Genomic DNA, 19,031 nt, shown 5'->3' with positions numbered 1-19,031 from the left:
AACAACCTTTAACCTTAACCCCAAATTCTATATCATGAGTGAAAAAGGAGAACACACCCACACGTACAAACACATGGTGGTAAATCTATGTCTACCACCGCAGAGGCACTCTGTAAGGTCCTCGGCACAGTGTGTTGGGAAACCTTACACAAAATACACACAAGGGAAGAAACACCAAACTTACTAATTTAAAAAAATGATATAATCTGGATCAAATCCTCAACAAGCACAAAAACAATCTTAAAGAAAAAGAAAAGAAAATACAACAGTTGAAACAACAAGTTTACATATTTTAAAAACACAAACTTTAATCAAAAGTTAAATCAGACAAAACGTGACCAGTTTTAGATCAGTTAGGATTACCCAAATTATTAATATTTGCAAAATGCCACAATGATATTTACATTTACTTACATAAAGATTACCATGCCTTTAAACAATGTGGGAAAGTCCAGATGATGACGTCATTGCTTTGGAAGCTTCTGATAGGTTAACTGAACAACATTTAAGGTAACTGGAGGTACATCTGTGGATTTATTTTAAGAGCGCACCTCAAACACACTGCAACCTTCTAACTGGCCTAAAAAAAGAGTAACTTCTGGCATTGTATCTTCTTAAAAAAAAAAAAAAAAACACTATTAGTTAAAAGGGGATTAAAAAATATACTGTTAAATATTGGAGCAACTACATACAGTTTCAGCTGTGTAAAAAAAAAAAAAAAAAAAAAAAAGAAACATCCGACACCATCAGCAGCGTTTTCTACTCGTCTCTGATCTTTTATGCGTCTTTCTAGGATGAAGAGAAAGAGGGACAGAAGGAAAGATGAATGGGAATTCAAACCTAGCTCAAAGGTCCACCGATTGTACCGCGGCTCTCTGTAGTGAGAGAGGGTCACTTTGACCCGCTCACACTGAGAGAGAGAGGCATAGGGATACAGGCGGCGAGAGAGAGATGACATCAGGGGCAAAAAAAAAGAGGACTCACGCTTTCATCTGCCCGCCGCTGGTTCAAACCACCACACCTCTGACAGGACTCTGCTCTGTGTGTGTGTGTGTGTGTCATGTACATGTGCGAATTAAAACTGAAAAGACAAGAGAAGCTTGAGCTTTGATGTTTCTCATTCACACAGACCAAACACTCAAATGAAAATGTGAACAAATAGGGAGTGGTATGAGTAAGAAGGTGTGTGTGTGTGTGTGTGTTGGAAAGAAACTGTCCATCTTTTGATGTGAATCCACCTCTTATATCTTCAGTTCCCTCATAACTTCTGAATCCCACTTCACCAAAACCACACTACCCTCCCCCACCTCACCCAATAGACTCACATGGTCCATCAGGGGCCTGAGAACGTGCTCCAATGCAACAACAGGGGCCACCAACCCTGGGGACACACTGCGCAATGTGCCCATACAAGTGTGTGTGTGTGTGTGTGTGTGTGTCTGTGTGGGGAGAGATTATGGGGCGATGGGGAGTCGGTCTTCAAACGAACACCATTTCCTTCAAAAGGAATCTAAAATGCAGCTGTTCCCATATGTAATTAGGTGCATATATTTTGCATTTTAATGTTAAATAACCAATCACTCAATATGTACATGGCTGGAGGTGGCGTATGCATATGCAAAGGAAGGACTTGAAACATGTTCAAAGAAATAGCAGCGGAAACTATAGATGCATGGAAAGCATGTGGGACTGCAATCGCAACCATCAAGAGATCTTGCTTTAAGTAGTGTCTCCTTTAAATGATCCGATTTCCCTAAAAGAAAAAAAGGGAGGAATAAATGTTTCTGATTAACTAAGCTTCTGAAGTTTTAATGACTACATCAACTGATCTTTCTGTTTGTCTAAACTTTTCAAAATGATCAAAGTTTCTGAAAATGCTCATCAAAATTAGACAAAAAATTTTATAGTGTAATTTATACAATAAAAATGCAGTTCTCGTGTCAAGTTAAAAAGTGAAGCTGGAACATTTCGGGACCCCTGAGAAAAGTTGGTGCCAAACTGTGCTAACGTGCCAAAATGGCCATTTTGGAGACCTCGCCTGAACTGTCTGCACTAAAACCTCTCATTTTGTTCAACGTTATCAGTTGGCCTTTGCAGGGATAATGTTTACATATTGTAATATGATTTTAAATTCATCCTGAAAATGGCTTTTTTATATTTTTCTTAAGTGAGTCTGAAGCGTTTTGTCATTTGTGTTTTGTGTCATTTTAATTTATTCTTCACCAGTAACAGATAAATTGATATTTAAACATTAAAACAAATCTCACAAGTGTTGTCTTATGGAGCTGTGATAGTGACATGAGTTTTATAATCTCCAGTTTTGTAACTTGTATCTCCATATTTGAAACCATGACAACAAATACAGGTACAAACCAAATCTGCAAGTACAGATAAGTTTAAGTCAGAAAATAAGAGTAAAGTTTAGAAGTGACGTATTTATGTAAATTCGTATGTACTTTTTGATTTGTAAAATTTAGTTGTACTTTGAGGCTTGTATTTCCCAACTTGTATTTCCATGCTTGTAGAATGGATCCTTACTTGTAGAGTTTGTTTGTATCTGTACTTACACTTTCAACGATGGAAATACAAGTTAGGAAACTCGTGGTCTTATCATTGCTTTGTGTTCCCTTTACTATGACTTCAAAAGTATTCAAATAGACCTTGTGGTTGTGGAGATGTACTCATTTCAATATGGGTATGCGTTCTTTGACCAGAGGCCTAAACAAATAGGCAAAGAGCTCAAAGCTTTTTTTTCCTTTTTTTTTTTTTTAAACTCAATACTTTTCAAACAAATAAAAGCAAAATGTGTCCTGACAAATAAACAAAATACTTAGGCAGGCATTGTTTAATTTTTATAAAAAAAAAAAATTAAATAAAAAAACTAAAAAAATACTATTCAAGGTGAAAGGAAAGGGAGATTGTGAAGAAAAAAAGTAAAGTAGGAGAAACATTTAAAAATTCTTATCTTAATGGAGATGAGACAAACGTTAAGATTGATTTCCACATATAAAAGTGAAAGTAAAACAACTATAAACCTATGGGAAGCCATTAAACCTCTACAAAACCTTGTGAAAAACTTTCAGAGGCCGCTAACTAACACTGCAGGAAGCTAAGAAGGGATACTGTCAAATAAATGAGGGGGGCAGCAGGAGAACAGGAGACATAAAGAGGAAAAAGGCTGCGAGCATGAATGAACTGGTGAAAGGAAAAAAAGAAAGAAAAGGAGGACAGGAGGGAAAGAAATGCAGTGATTGAACAGAGGTGTGCTCTGTATAGAAAATGGATGTATCCAGCTGTCCCGTCCATCCAGCTCTACTCTGAAACCCTCCCAAAAAAAAAAAAAAAACAAACAAAAAAAAACTATGCTTCCAGCTGACCACTGTAGCATCCCCAGGCTGCTTTCACTCGCTCTCAATCATTCATTCATCCATTTTTCCTCTCCGCTGGTGCTTTAAGCCCACCAATTATCATCAGTTGCCCCCAGACAGCCTCAGTTCTTGCTCCTGTTTCAGCTGCCCTTTCAAACAGTCCTGCATTAATAAGCCAGTTGTTACAAATAAAAAGGGAGGTGAGCTGTGATTATTCAAAGCCCTCCTAATGGAGAGTGAGAGGAAACCTACATTTCACTCCCAGGGAGAGTAAAAGCACCGCCTACTATTTATGGGGTTGTCCAAAGGTCTGGTTGGAAGACTAATAGGGTGTAAGAAAACAACCAATAAAGTGACAGAAACAGGTAGAATAGAAGCAGCTAGATGCTGCTAATCAAATACACTTAACTGATGATCACCAGTGTTTAGCTCTATGAAAGCAGAAGTTTTGGCACTTTACTGTTCTTAAACATTCAGGTGTGTTAACATGGTGTCAAGGAAGAATGACATCAGAAATTATTTTAGAGAAACAACTGTCACAGCCCATTAATCTGGAAAGGGTTATGAGGTCATTTCCAAACATTTATCTTTTAATGGTCAGAGATTATTCAAGTGAGAAACAGTCAAGACAGCTGCCAGTCTCCCCAGGAGTGGACTTTCCAGCAAGTTCAACCCAAAATTAGACTGTACAGCACTCAAAGTAACACAAGAGTTACGTGTAGGACTAAAAATATTTAGCTGCTTGTCCTTTAACCGGAAGAAAAAAACATGATCATATAATACCAGTGTTGCCCTCACTCGGCTGGCTTCCTGTTCAATAAAGAATTGATTTTAAGGCTTTTATTGCCATTTTTAAGCTTTAAATGGTCTGACTGAATCCCATCAGGAGGAACTTTGATGTCATTATTTTCCAGCTGGAACACTAATGTTGATTAATCATGAGCTTTCCAGTGCTCAAGACGGATAGGAAAAAGGAAAATAAAGAAAAACATGAGCAGTTCCTCATATCTAAGCAACAACCTGTGAGACTGCATGTGTTTGCATAAGCTACTCACCTGCACACCTGAAGCTCTGAGCTGTGAGCCCTTTCTCCACAGCCAGGCAGGTCAGAATACTGAGGAAACTGGTGGTGACTGATTGTCGCTTGGCTCTCTGGGCCTCCCTTTGCCTCCTGTCCCTGGACGGTTTAGATCTGATCAGAACTCCCTGAAGGCCTGGAGGTCCTTCACCTGGTTCTTTCCCTTCTTCTTGTCCAGGCCTCTGTGCTCCTGCTGCCTCACGCAGAACCTCCACCCATTCCTGAGCCTTCAGCCGATCGTCTGCCCGAAGTTTGAGTATCATTTTGGGGAAAACTGCCTGGAAAATTTCACCGTTATCGTTCCACGGCTCTCTGTTCCCCAGGTCCTGATCATGTTGTACAGCTAAGCAGGATGCAAGGGAGTACTGGAGGACAGGCTGAGACACAGAACTGCAACCTTCAGTTGGGAAGGCCTGGAGAGCAGATCTGGTCAGGACAAAGGTAAAGGCTCGCCACTTGTTCTGATCCATCAGCTGGTGAAGTAGACCCGCTTTGAGGACATCCTGACAGCGCTGAGTGAACAGAGGTAAGGTGGTGGGTCTGCTCAGGACACCAGTACTAGACTGAAGAGAGAGCGTGGCCTCCGCTGATGTAGGGGTGTCACTGTCGCCATCAGGTCTGGTGTCAAGCCCAGATGGAGAAGGCGATGAGGAAGGCGACATGGGCGCAGGAAATTTGGCCATCTGTTGGTTTTCCACTTCGCTCTTATGCTGACGGCTTTCCTGTCTCACAGGTCTGGTCGCCTGCACCTTCTCCCACATCAGCCGTCTCCACTCCATGGCTTCCCATTGGTTGGATGCTCTCAGCTGGAGACGTGTGCTGTTGAAGAACACAGCCTGGAGTGTGCGTTGGTCTACAGGCTGGCTGATCTGACTGGACTGGCTGCAGGGTGCTGGTGAGATGACGCTCTGGCAGTGTGACAGCGAGTAGGCGGTGCCCAGCTGACGGTTGGCACTGCTGTCCAGAGTGTACAGCCGGAGCTCGCAAGGCGTCAACTCGATGTAGCAGGGCGCCCAACGGCCCCGAGGCCACTCGCGCTGCTCCATCTCACCCTGCTTCACCACACTGCTACTGCTGCTTTTTTCAGCTGGACAGAGACAGAAAAAGAGAAATAAGAAGTAGATGATTCATGTATGAGTGGTTGCATCAGCTGCTAGAAGAACTCCTTCCCACAAACTGGCCACTTACAGTCTCTGTGGGCACAAATAACATGTTTTATTGTGCATGAAAACTTTTAACCACCTTTAGCATCTCACTGTAATTGAATTCTAGATGTAAAGAGTTACTGATACAACCAATTGTATTGTATTAGGATGTAACTACATCACTAGATCCCTGGACTGAATGGAAACCAACTGGCCTGATTCTATTAAAATCTGGTCCAATAAGGTTTTAATGCAGATCCTACACAGACAAAAGAAAATTGATTAAATGCACATCAGTTTACACCAGTACATGCAGAGTGAGCAGTACTGGCACTCCATTTAAACAAACCTACCAGACTCCCCGCTTGGCTTTAGAATTGAAAACATGAACTTATCATGGGTTGTGAGGTAAACAAAAAAAAATGTCTGACAACCAATGAAGATGCATATTACAATGCACCATCAAGTGTAATGTCTGGAAGCCATTTGGATCTTAGAAGAAGGAAGTAACAATGAAATAAAGTCTTTAAACACTCACAAGTAAGGTGTCAAGCCGAATCCCAGAATTTTAATTAATTATTCAATTTAGTGCTAAAGATTTACAAATTTAAAACAAGAATGACTTCTTTTAAACATGATACCGAATACCTGTACACTGTGGTAAACTACAAAAAGGCATTTATCATTTGGATGTCAAAGAAAAAATGATTGTCTTCCTGTTTATAAAATATCAATTATCTGGCATTTAATAAAATGCCTCCACTAATTTAACTATCATTTGCCACAGTTATTAAAAATGCCTTTTACAAAGTATAATAAACATTTATAAAGAAATGTCCGAGTGGAATCTGAGTGAGTCACACCAAACAGTTGTGTTAACAGTAATCATCCCTGAATTGGGTATTACTGCCTTGTGTCTAGATGTGCATTGTATCATCTTTTAGGGAGAGATGGGCAAATCTATGAGACATATATTGTTTGAAGTGTAAAAACAGGCTTGTTTGAGGTTTAATACGGACAGTCAGTGACCTGTGTAGAAACTTTTATATCAGCTGACAGGAGGGAGTACAGTGGATCTTATGCCAAAGCAAATTCCGAAATGGTTGTTTTATTAGAAATGATCACTCTTTAATTATTGAAAACAAAAATGAGTAAAAGAAGAAAATCAGGCAGTTTTTGATCCAAGGTGAAGTTTACCTCCAAAGGAATAAAGTATTTCTTATCTTATCTGTTTCTTTTTATTGTAGTTTTGAGAAAAGTCGTCTCAATCTGCATCAAAGTTGAATAGATTCTTCCTCTGCTCATGTTCCACATATTACATTTCAAAATACTGGACCAGTCAATCAAACTTTATTTATAAAGCATTTTTGTACAAAATAATTTGCAATACAAAGTGCTTTACATTAAAAACAACAACCCATCAAGTCCCCAAGACCACAAACAACTCACACATATATACACATACATGACAAATACCCACACACACATAAAACCACACGCACATACATGTAGATAAAATTATGCTCTCTACCAGCGCTGTCCTAACCCTCAACAACTGCATTGGGAAATTTAAATAACAATAACAGATATTAAGCTGACAAAGGCATAATTACAAAATAAAAATGTATAAATAGTATTAATATAAAAATAATAAGACAAGACACTAGAAAGATGGAAAGGAAATGGTACCACTACTGAAAATGGAATAAAATGCTCTATCTAATAAAACAAGTTAATTAATAATGTGAAGATTTTTAATGTAAGTAAAATACCAATTATGAATGCAAAATGATATTTAATTAAAAGCTTTACTAAGAAGGTAAGTCTTAAGTTTGCCCTTAAAGATATTTACACTCCCAGCAGTAAGGTTGCTCAACAGGCGAGGACCAATACAGATTTTATATTTGCTGAAAGCCTCAACCCACAATTTCCCCACTAAAAAGGAACAAAGAACCACCTGCTACACAATGTCAACCAACAAACTCTACACGGTATGCGATAAAATAGAAACAAAAAAGAGAACCTTTAGATCTAAAGACACAACTAGAAAAGATTAAGGCCTGGTACACACATAAAGATTATCGGGCTGTTTTTGTCCTGTTTTTGCCCCTTCCTGACCAAAGACAGCAAACGCCCCATTATCTTGAGTCTTATAGGATTTTCCTATAAAATTATTATTTTGTCTGAGGTGTTTTAAGAGGGAATTTGTCCCGATAATAGGATAATATTGTTGGGCTGTGGCCGACAATCGGAAGTATTAAACATGATCAATATTGACGACCAAAAACTTTTGACATGTGTGGAAAGCCGACGACTCCTGAATTGTGACTCTGGATCATGACGTGGAACGAAATGTAGCCAATCAGAGCGAATTGACTGGGGAACAAGGAAGGATAGTCCATATTCACGCTGTCTCCAGTCTGGTGGGGTTTTTTTCAGTTCTGGCTTTTTCCATTAACAATAGTCCCAAGACCACCATCATTCCCTCGTCTTGTATATCCTCTTCCATGTTGTGTGTTGTGTTTTCTGGTTGTTGCTATGTTTCTTCTTCTTCAGTTTTTTTCCAGTTGTTGCTATGGTTCTTCTTCTTTGTTTTTGTTAGATCACGTTTGGTCACGCGAGATTTCTGGCTCGAAGGACTAGATTCTAGATCGGTTGTGGGACAGCATCATTATGTGTGTGTTGTTCTGTGATGAGATTATCACAGCACACCACCAAAGTTTGATCAATACTGTTAAATGCCAGATTTTTTTTATCTTCATGTTTGGGGTCTTGAACTGATAAAAAAAGATCATCTGATTAAAAAGAAACTTATGTGTGCACCAGGCCTTAGTGATAATACTGTAGCAATATTACCTATACAGTATGCTTAAAAAAACCTTGAAACTTTCTTAGGATATATTTAAAACCCACTTTAAGACTTAAAATGAATTCATTTTAACCTGCAAATCCTAAAGAAAGTGCTTACTGGACAGCTGGGTCTGTTCAAAATGAATAACAATCAACTTGTAATGAACCTCTAAACCAATCTGACACACTGACTTAATTGCGACACCCAACCGTACACAACCTAATTGGCATCTATTGCATTTTGTTTCTTTAATGTGCTCCATCACTCACCTGGAAAAAAAAGGAAAAGTTAAAATCAGTCACAGCTCTGGTTAATTTAAGGGTGGCGAGTCCATTGTCTCATCAATCTTATCGAAACCGCAGCACACACAGTGTCAACGCAGGTCACGCACTATGCATGTTAAAAAACCTTTTGCTAAAGGAACAAATGAATATGCAAATAAGCTTAACTGGAATCAGCTCCAGCTGATTGGCAGTCTTCACGCTTGGTAGGGTTGAGATGAGAATTAGGCGTTGTGGCGAGGAAGGCTGCTTGTTCAAATTAGCCTTCACGTCTACCTGGTGAGTAAACGTCTAATATACACATGCAAGCGTTGAACCATAATTAATACTTCATTCCTTGTGTTAGTAACTAACTCTCCGCTCCTCAATTGTATTGCAGTGCAAACTTCTACTTAATAAATCAAGTTGTTTTACAATCTAACAGACTTCTTGCTTCCTGAATATTAAACCAGCATCAATCAGCAGGTTTACATGATGCTAGAAAAAAAAACAAAAACAAAACTTAGCTTTAAAAAATGCACCGAAGCTGGTTAGTCTGACCAAAATTGTACAAAATGATCTAAATTAGTTCTGTTCTACCTTTGACATTTCTCTAAGTGTCCACAGAGTCTCACAAAATTGAGCAGGTATTAGAGAAACGCCTGCCTGGCCAAGCGAGACATTTGTTTTTAGCAACAAAGTTGAGACCCATGTGCTTTACATAAATATTCTATCTGGTTAAATCAATCTGATCAGAGGTTGATTTTCTCCTGCAGGAATATGAGCAACAATTAACTTTTTCTATTACTGGCAGTTCTGCTTTACTGATGCTCCTTTTAATGAGGTGATAAAATTAGTCGTCCAGAATAACCAACAAGAACTTATCTGCCACAGTCCAGTTCTGCAGCTGCCTGATTGATGCCGATCTGATAAGCTGAGGTGTTTATATAACACATTTTATCCTGATTGGATTAAAAGTGCTCCATGTAAACGTTGCTAGTGTCTGGGACATGGACATATAGGCGTAAAGGTAGGCCTGAACGATTTTGAGAAGAAAAAAAACTAAATCTAACTGCGATTTCCCTGATGTGGTTTGCCATTATATGTTCTAAAAATTAAAATAAAAATAAGAACCGCTCTATATTCTAACAAGGATGCAAAGTTGAGATATGAACAGCTTCTGTTACCAACTGCAGGATGCAACCTGTAGCCAAAACACTGCAGCCTGAAAGGTACATTTCCTCTACAACACCTTTATACTTTATCCTTATTCATCTTATTTATAGCACATCGCATCATTTCTCTCTACATGCTTTCTGTATTGCACACAGCAGTTTCATCACAATGTGCACACACATACATGTGCATCCACACACATTCCAAATGGCAGAGACCATATGTTGGAAAATATGTGGCTTCAGACGCCTGTTTTGTAAATTCTTCCAGGGAGGTGAAGATGGAAACATTTGTTATGTTGAGAACTTTATTTCCATCACAGACACACAGGTAAAAAATCTGAATCCACCATCAATGTAGTAATTTCTGAGTCGAATTATGGCTTAAAATGGATTCAATCTTTTTTGTAGGTTTTATAATGTCAACATGTTATCTGAGTTCTGAGCTTTAAGAATATTTAGAGCTGCTCCACTAAGTATGGGGGCAGTGGTAGCATAGTGGTTACAGAAATGGCCTTGGGTCTGGTTCAAGTCCTTGTCTGGAAACATAGAGGTGAAACACTGTGGGCCCTTGAACAAGGCCCTTAACCCCCAGCTGATCCCTAGGCGCCAAAATATGGCAGCCTACTGCTCTCTAGTAAATCTACTAGAGATGGGTAAAATGCAGATCCCATTCGGAATTAATAAAGTAAAAAATTACAAATACAAAAACTGTCTTTATTCATTTCATCAGGACATTTCAGAGGTTGAACTGTTTTCTGTCAGGGTGGGATTTTTTTGTTCGTTTTTTTTTTTTTTTTTTTTTTTAATCACAGCTTTTCAGTCATTTATGGAAAATTAGTCCACGATGAGATTGGAAAATGCAACATGACTTCACAGCTGAGTGTAGCTGTCACACGATGTTTAAATGATGTTTAAAAGAAAGATGTCAGGAATTATGGCTGAAGTGAGTGGATTTGTAAAACCGGGGATGCTGCAGGTCTGAAACCTGGATCAGGTGCTGCGTAACATGAGAAGTACTCATACTACTTTGCAATTTACTGATTGCAACTTTTTAAATTGTGGTGGTGGTGGTGGTTAGCACCGTGGCCTCACAGCAAGAAGGTCACTAGTTTGAGCCTTGGCTAGGGAGGGGTTTGAACAGTGGCCTTGCTGTACCCTGCCTCCTGCCTGCTAATAGCTGGGATAGGCTCCAGCCCTCCGTGGCCATGAATTAGAATAAGCAGATAATGAATTAACTTTTTAAATTGCAATTTTGATTAAGAAACTATTAATTGTTCAGTCCTACATAATGATCACACTCCACAATGTCAAGCAAGGTAAATAAACTAGAAATAAATTTGACAGCAAATCTGTTTTGGTGCCGAACACAAGAAAGGAGGACAAGATTTTTAAGTGGCTACTTTTTTTATAATTTACATTAGTACCACAATGCTTAGAGTTCAAAGTCAGATAACTAAAAAAAAAAATCAAAATCAACCATCATATGTTGCTCATGTTGCTAGCCTGGACTTAATCTACATGGTTTCCCCCTCCAAACTTATTTTGGATTACTCCTTATTTTTACTGCTACTGTTTGATGCAAAAATAGATCTACAATCATTCTCACTGTCTAATTCTTATTTTTTGTTGTTTTTTTTTTAAACTTTCACATCAAATGTCATGTTGAAACGAAACTAAATATTGCAGTGCAGGTTTTTCTCATTAGGATGATAAAATCAAAATATTGGCTATTTATGCAGGTGATTCAGATTGCTCAACAAAACAGAAGTAAAAGACCGCGAAAAGAAAGTATTCTGTTCTTTTTGTATGAAAGCCTATTAAGATAGAAGATCGCTTATTTATGCCACAGAATGACTAACTCTGGACGTTGTTACACTTGAGAATAAAGTAGCTTTATATTAAATTAAAGGCTCCTAAAACAAAATTAATGCTTTTCAATGACCATAACAAAAGTACAGCTGTGCAAAATGCAAAAGAAAAGATGCTTTTAACTCTAAACAAGCTATCTCGATATAAACTATATTCCCTCCTTCTATATCGCGTCAGATAAAGTCTCGATGTATTTGAAAATCTCGAGATATTGCCCAGCCCTACTTGAGATTGTTAAAATTACCAATAACAATTCCTGACATGTGAAAAATCTGACAAACCTGTCAGATTTTTCAACTTTTTTAGTGGCTGCTTATTTTATGTTTACTTCTTCATGTCTTCTTGTGACTTTAATTTGTGGCTCTAATTAAATTTTTTCCCCAATCAATCTAAATGTTTAGCTTTTATATATCAGATTTGAATGAAAAATGACACAAACGAGAACCCTCTTCTCTGATCAACACAGCTTTTAGAGAAAAGTAGGAACACAAAATATTACAGCTTCATCTAGTTGCATACATACTGTATATGTATACCTTTCTCTATAATACAGAGATTACCTTTCCAATTACCATTTAAACATCCCCAGCTGCCACTAATGGAAAGGCAAACAGGCCCCCTTTTTGTCATTTATGTGAATAAAGAGACGTAACGAGGCAGAGGCAAATCACTTTGCCTTCTGCTTATTACCGTCCCTTTCCTACTTCTCTTCTTTCAGTTCACATCAAGCCAAACTAAACAGCCCGATGTCTTTTCACACATATGCTAATACTAAATAATCCTGCCCGTATCAGGGGCCGGGTAATTGGGTTGCCTCTTCTCTCGCCTCATTTGAGTCCATTTGCTGACAGGATTACAGGCTATTATCCTTCAGGATCCCTTAGGATCGCCTTAGGCCTTCAGATAGCCAAAACACATAAACAAATGCACTGTTTGTGTGTGTTTGAGAGAGAGTGTGAGTGCGTGTGTTTGTTGGGCTCTCTGCCTGAATACGGACCGTCACAGCACAGCTGTGTCATTTTAAGTTATCATCATCTTCTATCATTATTGCTTTCTCTGAGGATGCTTCAAGCTAAGGACAGCACACGCCCCAATCTGCAGCACAAATAGTCCAGGACTTCATTCCTCCAAAAGCCTCTTAAAGAAAGAGAAAGCTTTTCGCTGAATGGACAGTTGATCAGAGCAGAGGAGGAGGAGGAGGAGGAGGAAGGGGACAGGGAGGTGCATATGCCTCTTACAGGTAAGGGCTGGCCTTCTGGCTAAAATTAAGAATACTTCAGGTTCAATGATTTGGTCACCAGAGGGCATGACATCATTTTCAATGAGTCAAAGCAACTCTGCGTGGTACAAATTAGGCAGATTCAACGTGATAAAAGGGTCAATTCACCCAGCTGAGGAAGCACACAAAGAAACAAAATTTTACAGATAAATGGTGGAGGGTATGAAAAACACTGATTGCAAACACATGTCAGGGTCAAGAATAAATTAGATGATAAGTGAACACTTTAAGTACCCAACCAATTAGATGCTTGAGAAGATGAATGATGAGCATGAGACAAAAAAATCAGAAAAAAACCTTTAATTTTGATGCTGTTAAAAAGGGTCAACTAAAACAAAAAGGAGAAAAAAGGCTGATTATTTAATTGTGTCTTGATAGTTAGGCTAGCAACAGACAGACAGACAGACAGACAAACAGACAGACAGACAGACAGACAGACAGACAGACAGACAGACAGACAGATAGATAGATAGATCGTCTGAATCGATCAATATTCATATTGTTGACTGGAATCAGTCTATTGGTAAATAGGATAACATCATCAACCAATGGTGGCATTGAGCGATACTAATCTGGTGTGCTCTTGTTGTGTCTGATCAACTTTGCCCTGAAATTGATGAGATTTCTTTAGTTGGAAATGTTTTAACAAGCTAACAGGCTCACTAAAAGACTAAGAGTTCAATCTTTTCGATTTAATCATGAATCGATCCAGATTACACACCACCACACACTGTTTTTTGTATGTGGACTCACCTTCTTGCTGGTGGTTGAGGATCATGTTTTTCAGCGTGTTGGAGTCCACCGCGGGCAGCCCGTTGTCCGTGTAGGCAGACGGACGGTAGTTAACGTCTGATCTGGACCGATTGTGTCCCTTTTTGAAAACAGTGTTGGATGAGTTGCTGCCGGTGTTGTTGGTGCACTCTTTTGAATGGGCCGCCAGGTCGTTGGTGGAGCGCGCTCTGCTTCTCTTGCCGTGCCTCAAGCCCACCCCCAGTCCCAGCACACTGAAGTTGTCAGCCCAGGCCAGGCCAAGGGGCCCCACCTCTGGCTGCTCTCCAGCCAGCAGCCCCCACACACCGCTGGAGCTCAGCTTCCCCAACGCAGCACTGGACACGTCCGGCAGCTGCTTTGGCTGCCTGGGAGGCTGGTGGTTGCTTGTTTGAGTTTGGCTTGAACCTTGGCCTTGCATCCTATCAACACAGTGGATGAAGTCCTCTGTGGCCTCCAGAGCTGGGCTGATATCACCCACCACATCAAGCTGCTCAAGACCCTCCATGGCTGTACCAGGATGGGCGTTCCCCTGAGCCAGATATCTTACAACGGCTCAGTTTTCCAAAATGAATACAAAATACAGGTTAGCAGCTTTCACATGTCTGATAAGCAAAACTAGCAGCTATTTGGAGAAATGCAAGTCTTTTAGCTATGCTGGCAAGCTAAAAAAAAAAAAAAAAGAAAAGGAAAGAAAAGGAAATCCACAAAATTGACAAGTAGTTATCCTCAGCCAAGTCTTGTTCTCCACCTCAGGTCTTCATCTAGTGTTAGAGTCTTCCTTGTCAGTAAGGTTCATCAAGCTCTTGGAGGGAAAATCTGCTTTTTCTCGGTTGTGAAGCAGCAAAGTCTTCATGCCAGAGCTCAACAGGACTGAGGACGGCTGGGACCCAAAACACAATCCAATCTGGGTTGAAAACTAAAGCGCAACACCAGATACACTCATTCTGGGTAAGACAAAGCAACAAAATTTTGCTTAGTTTAAACTGTTCAGGAGCTGAAGTTAGAAATGAACTGACTACTTTGTCATACGACTTCTTCTGGCCAAATCAGGCATTTGTAAGATCATCAGACGAAGGCTGTTTTTGGCTTCACTGTAAGAAAGAAGAGGAGAAAAAGAGGAAATTGTAAAGAGGAAGCATGCCAAGCAAACAGCAATAACAGTATCACAGCTGACTGTAAGATTACTGTGATTCATCTCTACTCAAAACCGCCTCTCATTCCTGGTGCTTTTGCTAATTTAATCAGACTCAATTGAGATAAAAGTTAAAAGATGACTGAACTTTTACTTCAAACTACCTACCTAACAACAGTACCTTCAACATGCTGAGCTTGGCAGATTCCTCCTCACCAAACAGAAATGATCATCCTCTCTCTCTGTCTTGATGAAATAATGCTCCACTTCCCCTTCAGCTGCTTATCACTGGGCTGAGCAGCAACCAGGCCTGGGTGGGGTTCCCATCCATCTGCCTGACCGCCCATCTGTTCTGATCCCCTCCACTCCATCGACTGTATCTAAACACTACTTTCTTTCTCATTAGTGCTGTCTCGCTTTCATTGATTTTCCTCTCCTTCACTGCTCAGTCTCTTTTACTTTGTCCCACATATGAATTATTGAACGGCCTTGTGCTGCATTCCCTTTTGTAATGGCAACCTAAAAAAAATGACTAAACTCTATTTGTGAGAATTTGTTAAAGTTATAAGACGACACTATTGTGTTTTTCATGGTGATTTTTTTTTTTTTTTTGACTGACTTCTTTTATGATTTATGTTAGGAAATTTTAAGCCCTGTTGATATTTACTTAAAATATTCTTTTTATGGTAGTTTTTTCCCCCACAAGAATGTCATTTCACAGCAAAAACCATAAGACGAGGATCAGTCTTCATGTCATACCACTTCATGGACTATAACCGACATCAACCATCAACTTCTATGATCAAATTTTCCAGCTGTTTATGTTTACTTCTGCAGAGTAAAATCCTCCCACTTAGGTTCTGGTTAAACTTGTGTGAATGTAGGCCAGTTCACCAAAAAGCACCAAGGGTGTGAGACTGCAGATCTGAGCTGGAACCAAAACCAAAGCAATGTCTGTGTGACAGCGCTGTAAGTCACCTTCTTCAAGAGCATGAAAATCCACAGTTGGAATCTCCCAATAGCAACTTATTTGCCATAACAACCTGAACATATTAAATGACGTAATGGTATGTTGTCATTCTAATCAAGACACAACCTGCTTGGAATGACTGTTGTCTCATGCAGCTACGTTATCATAGTGTTAATTATGCACACAATATCAAAACCAAAGCAAAGCAACAAGGAAATTAAGTGCAGATAAATAACACCAACATTACACAGAAAATGCTTAAAATCTAACTTTTTATGTTTATCTTTTCTTTATTTTTTTTACAATTTCATAGAACAAGCATCAATTTCAAATATAGCTGTCATGGAAACTGCATGGTAGAACACAAATGAGAACTACAATAAATAAATAAATAAATAAATAAATAAATAAATAAATAGTCACTCATTTTTAAGACAACAGCATTACTTTTTTTATAGAACATATTAGTTGGGGAAACATTCACTTTATAGGGGATGACTCGTCCTAACCGGTTTATATTCCACTTTCATTTCACCAGCTGCCATGATCTCACACCACCATCTTCCGCATGACATCATCTGCTTGCGGATACAGCACTGACCCAATGGTGCATCGTCATGAGTTACTAATCAAGCTTCCCTCTAAACTCTTGTAGACTCACACATGCTGTCAAGCACACACTGCCAACTCAGAATAACAGCCAAGAGAGAGCACACATTTGATCCGTGAAGAAATAAGACTCAAGACTAAAGCAAGAAGAGACTGTTTTTGTTCAAATGTGACTGGGAGGCAGCAGTGAAGAAAAAACATTTACATTTATAAAATAAGCATCCTCAAGTCTTGCAGAATTAGGTTTTCCTTCAGCACTAAAATTATCAAGACATCAGAGAAATTTTTCTCTCTCAGCTACAACAAAATGGAGATAAAGTCCAACAAAGCCCAGGTGTAAATATAGGAGTTACAATGTACTTTGTGTTGACTGTAGTTTGCGTTCCTCTCTTTCATCAATATAGCAGACATATCCAAAACATTGATATGGATATCATCATCCAGTCAGCCTCAGTTTTAATCCGTAATGGGCTGGAAACATAATACTGCAGTTTTTGCAAAGTATTTTTTACACCTTGATCAGCTCTTCTCAGGCGCCACTGCACACAAAATAAATGCTCAAATGTACAGCATGTGTACACTGTCCATTCTGCAAAGACTCCATAGATCTACTGAGTGAATTTTTTTTTTTTATTATTTTATTATTTTTTTAATGGATTTAAATAGATACAGTCTGAACAGTGTGCTCTTTATTATTAAAATATACATAGATTTCTTGTGTAAAGGAGAAATCTAATGTGTGGGTAGCAGTTTGGTGTTTCTGCAAAAAACACTGAAACTATTTTTAAATTTTGAGCAGCATTATTTGGCTCAAACTATATCCGTTTTATTATGTTTCACAATACAGCATTTTTAATTCAACTAAGGCAGGGATATTTTTCTTTTTAAAGAACACATGTGCTGTAAAAAAAAATCAGGGTTTAAAAAAAGTAAACTATTTAAGCAGATGCCACATTTGTCATAATATTTTATATGTTTTGTTGTTTTATCTTTAATTCTCTATTCTTGTTATATATTTAGGCTGAAACTAAATTAAAATGAGTTTGATTATGTGGGGTAAATGCGAGATTCCATTAAAAAAAAATTAACATGATGTGAATGAATGGCTTGAATTTAAACTTCTACATACTGAAGACACATATTCTTTGCATAAAAACATTAACACCATAATCATTTATATTATCTGTGTGTGTGGACTTGTGTGCATTTCAGTTTTGACTGAATTAGAACAATTTTAATAGTAATTCTTACTTTATGGTTGCTGGAAATTTACTTATACATTGAATCATTTTATTTATTTAAACATGAGTTAAATTATGTTGTGTGTGTCCTGCTTTGTATTATCTGAGTTGATACACCTTATTGATCCTTTTATTAAGTTATTTCAATTCTAAGAAACAATCTGCATAACTTGTTTATCATTCTAACTTAAGTAATATTACAAACATCTTCAACTAAAATGACTAGTTTACATAAAGTTGTGGAGCGCTTTAGTAGTCCTCACTTCTAACCATAAACAGCTTTAATTTGTAAGGCGGATTTCCTCACGGTTCTACTCTTTGTTTAAGGGGGCCACCAGCCATAGGTCATAACAAATAACCAGCTTCAACCCTAAATACAGCTGTTTGTGTGTTTGGTTCTGAGCCTGCTCCATAAACACACAGTCAGCATCTCTGCAGTAAACACTGTCAGAGGTGAAGCCACGGTCAGCTTCCCAGATCACTTTAATTGTTTACAATGTTCACTAGCTAAGTGTTCTTTATTAAAATATACTAACATAACAACTAACATAGAAAATCAACTATTTTCTGTGCAATCTGGTCGAAAAAGGCCCGTGTGCATCCCCGGCGAATGGGATGAAAGATGGAGCTACTTAGCTAATAGCTAACGTTAGCCGCTCTCCATCCTTGATCAATGTCATTTAAATGAAAAATATGTCTTTTCACCCACTCAAATTAGAACCATCGCGTTTTAGTAAAGCTATACTGGTACTGTCTGACAGTGAAAGTAGTGTCACGTTCCAACAGAAAAAACATAAATCCAAACTCACCTTACTGTGTTTACCATTATGTCATTCCAGAGTCCGTTAGGGTAAAAGTGCTCGGTAAGTAACTGGAAAAAGAAATAAAGGTTCCGCGCAACGTTCATTGGTCCATGTGAGTAACTTATTTATTCCGTGCTTAACTTATAATCAGAAGAATACATAGGATTCCATTATTTTTAAAAAATATATAAATAAAACTATGTGTGTGCTTTAAATTCTGCATTGTAAATCAACCAAAAGTAAATATATGTGCAAAACAATTGGCATTTGCATTGCATAACCTGTACAATACAAAAGAGAAAGGAAAAAAAAATCATTATCCTCAGATTCATGGCATTTAAATATAATTTCTATCCATTATTATTATTTAGAATAAAACATAATGGTATTAATTTTTAAATATGTACTGTGGAATCTTTACCCTTAATGTTGGATTTTTTTTCTTTTTTCATTTATACTTTTTATTTTACACAAAAA

The 19,031-nt window shown here is 38.3% G+C and overlaps 1 protein-coding gene across 5 annotated transcripts in view; it reads right to left on the bottom strand.

Moving 5' to 3' along the window:
- Positions 1-18,602, bottom strand: part of plekhm3 (pleckstrin homology domain containing, family M, member 3) — a 44,843-nt gene extending 26,241 nt beyond the window's left edge. For 3 of the 5 annotated variants that reach the window (XM_042001282.1, XM_042001285.1, XM_042001286.1), the window contains exons 1-3: positions 18,575-18,590; positions 13,782-14,890; positions 4,424-5,533 (exon numbers count right to left, since the gene is read on the bottom strand). In XM_042001282.1, the coding sequence (XP_041857216.1) occupies positions 4,424-5,533; positions 13,782-14,304 (1,633 nt within the window). In that variant the 5' untranslated portion in view covers positions 14,305-14,890; positions 18,575-18,590. Of the gene's footprint in view, positions 1-4,423; positions 5,534-13,781; positions 14,891-15,112; positions 15,164-18,560 lie in introns of those variants that run through there. The other 2 variants (XM_042001283.1, XM_042001284.1) reach the window with 2 other exon arrangements.
- Positions 18,603-19,031: the final 429 nt, after the last annotated feature.

This window comes from Melanotaenia boesemani, chromosome 12 (genome assembly GCF_017639745.1).
Source record: "Melanotaenia boesemani isolate fMelBoe1 chromosome 12, fMelBoe1.pri, whole genome shotgun sequence".
NCBI lineage: Eukaryota > Metazoa > Chordata > Actinopteri > Atheriniformes > Melanotaeniidae > Melanotaenia > Melanotaenia boesemani.
The sequence above is the reverse complement of the archived record's forward strand: the minus strand, read 5'-3'. Positions and strand labels throughout refer to the sequence as shown.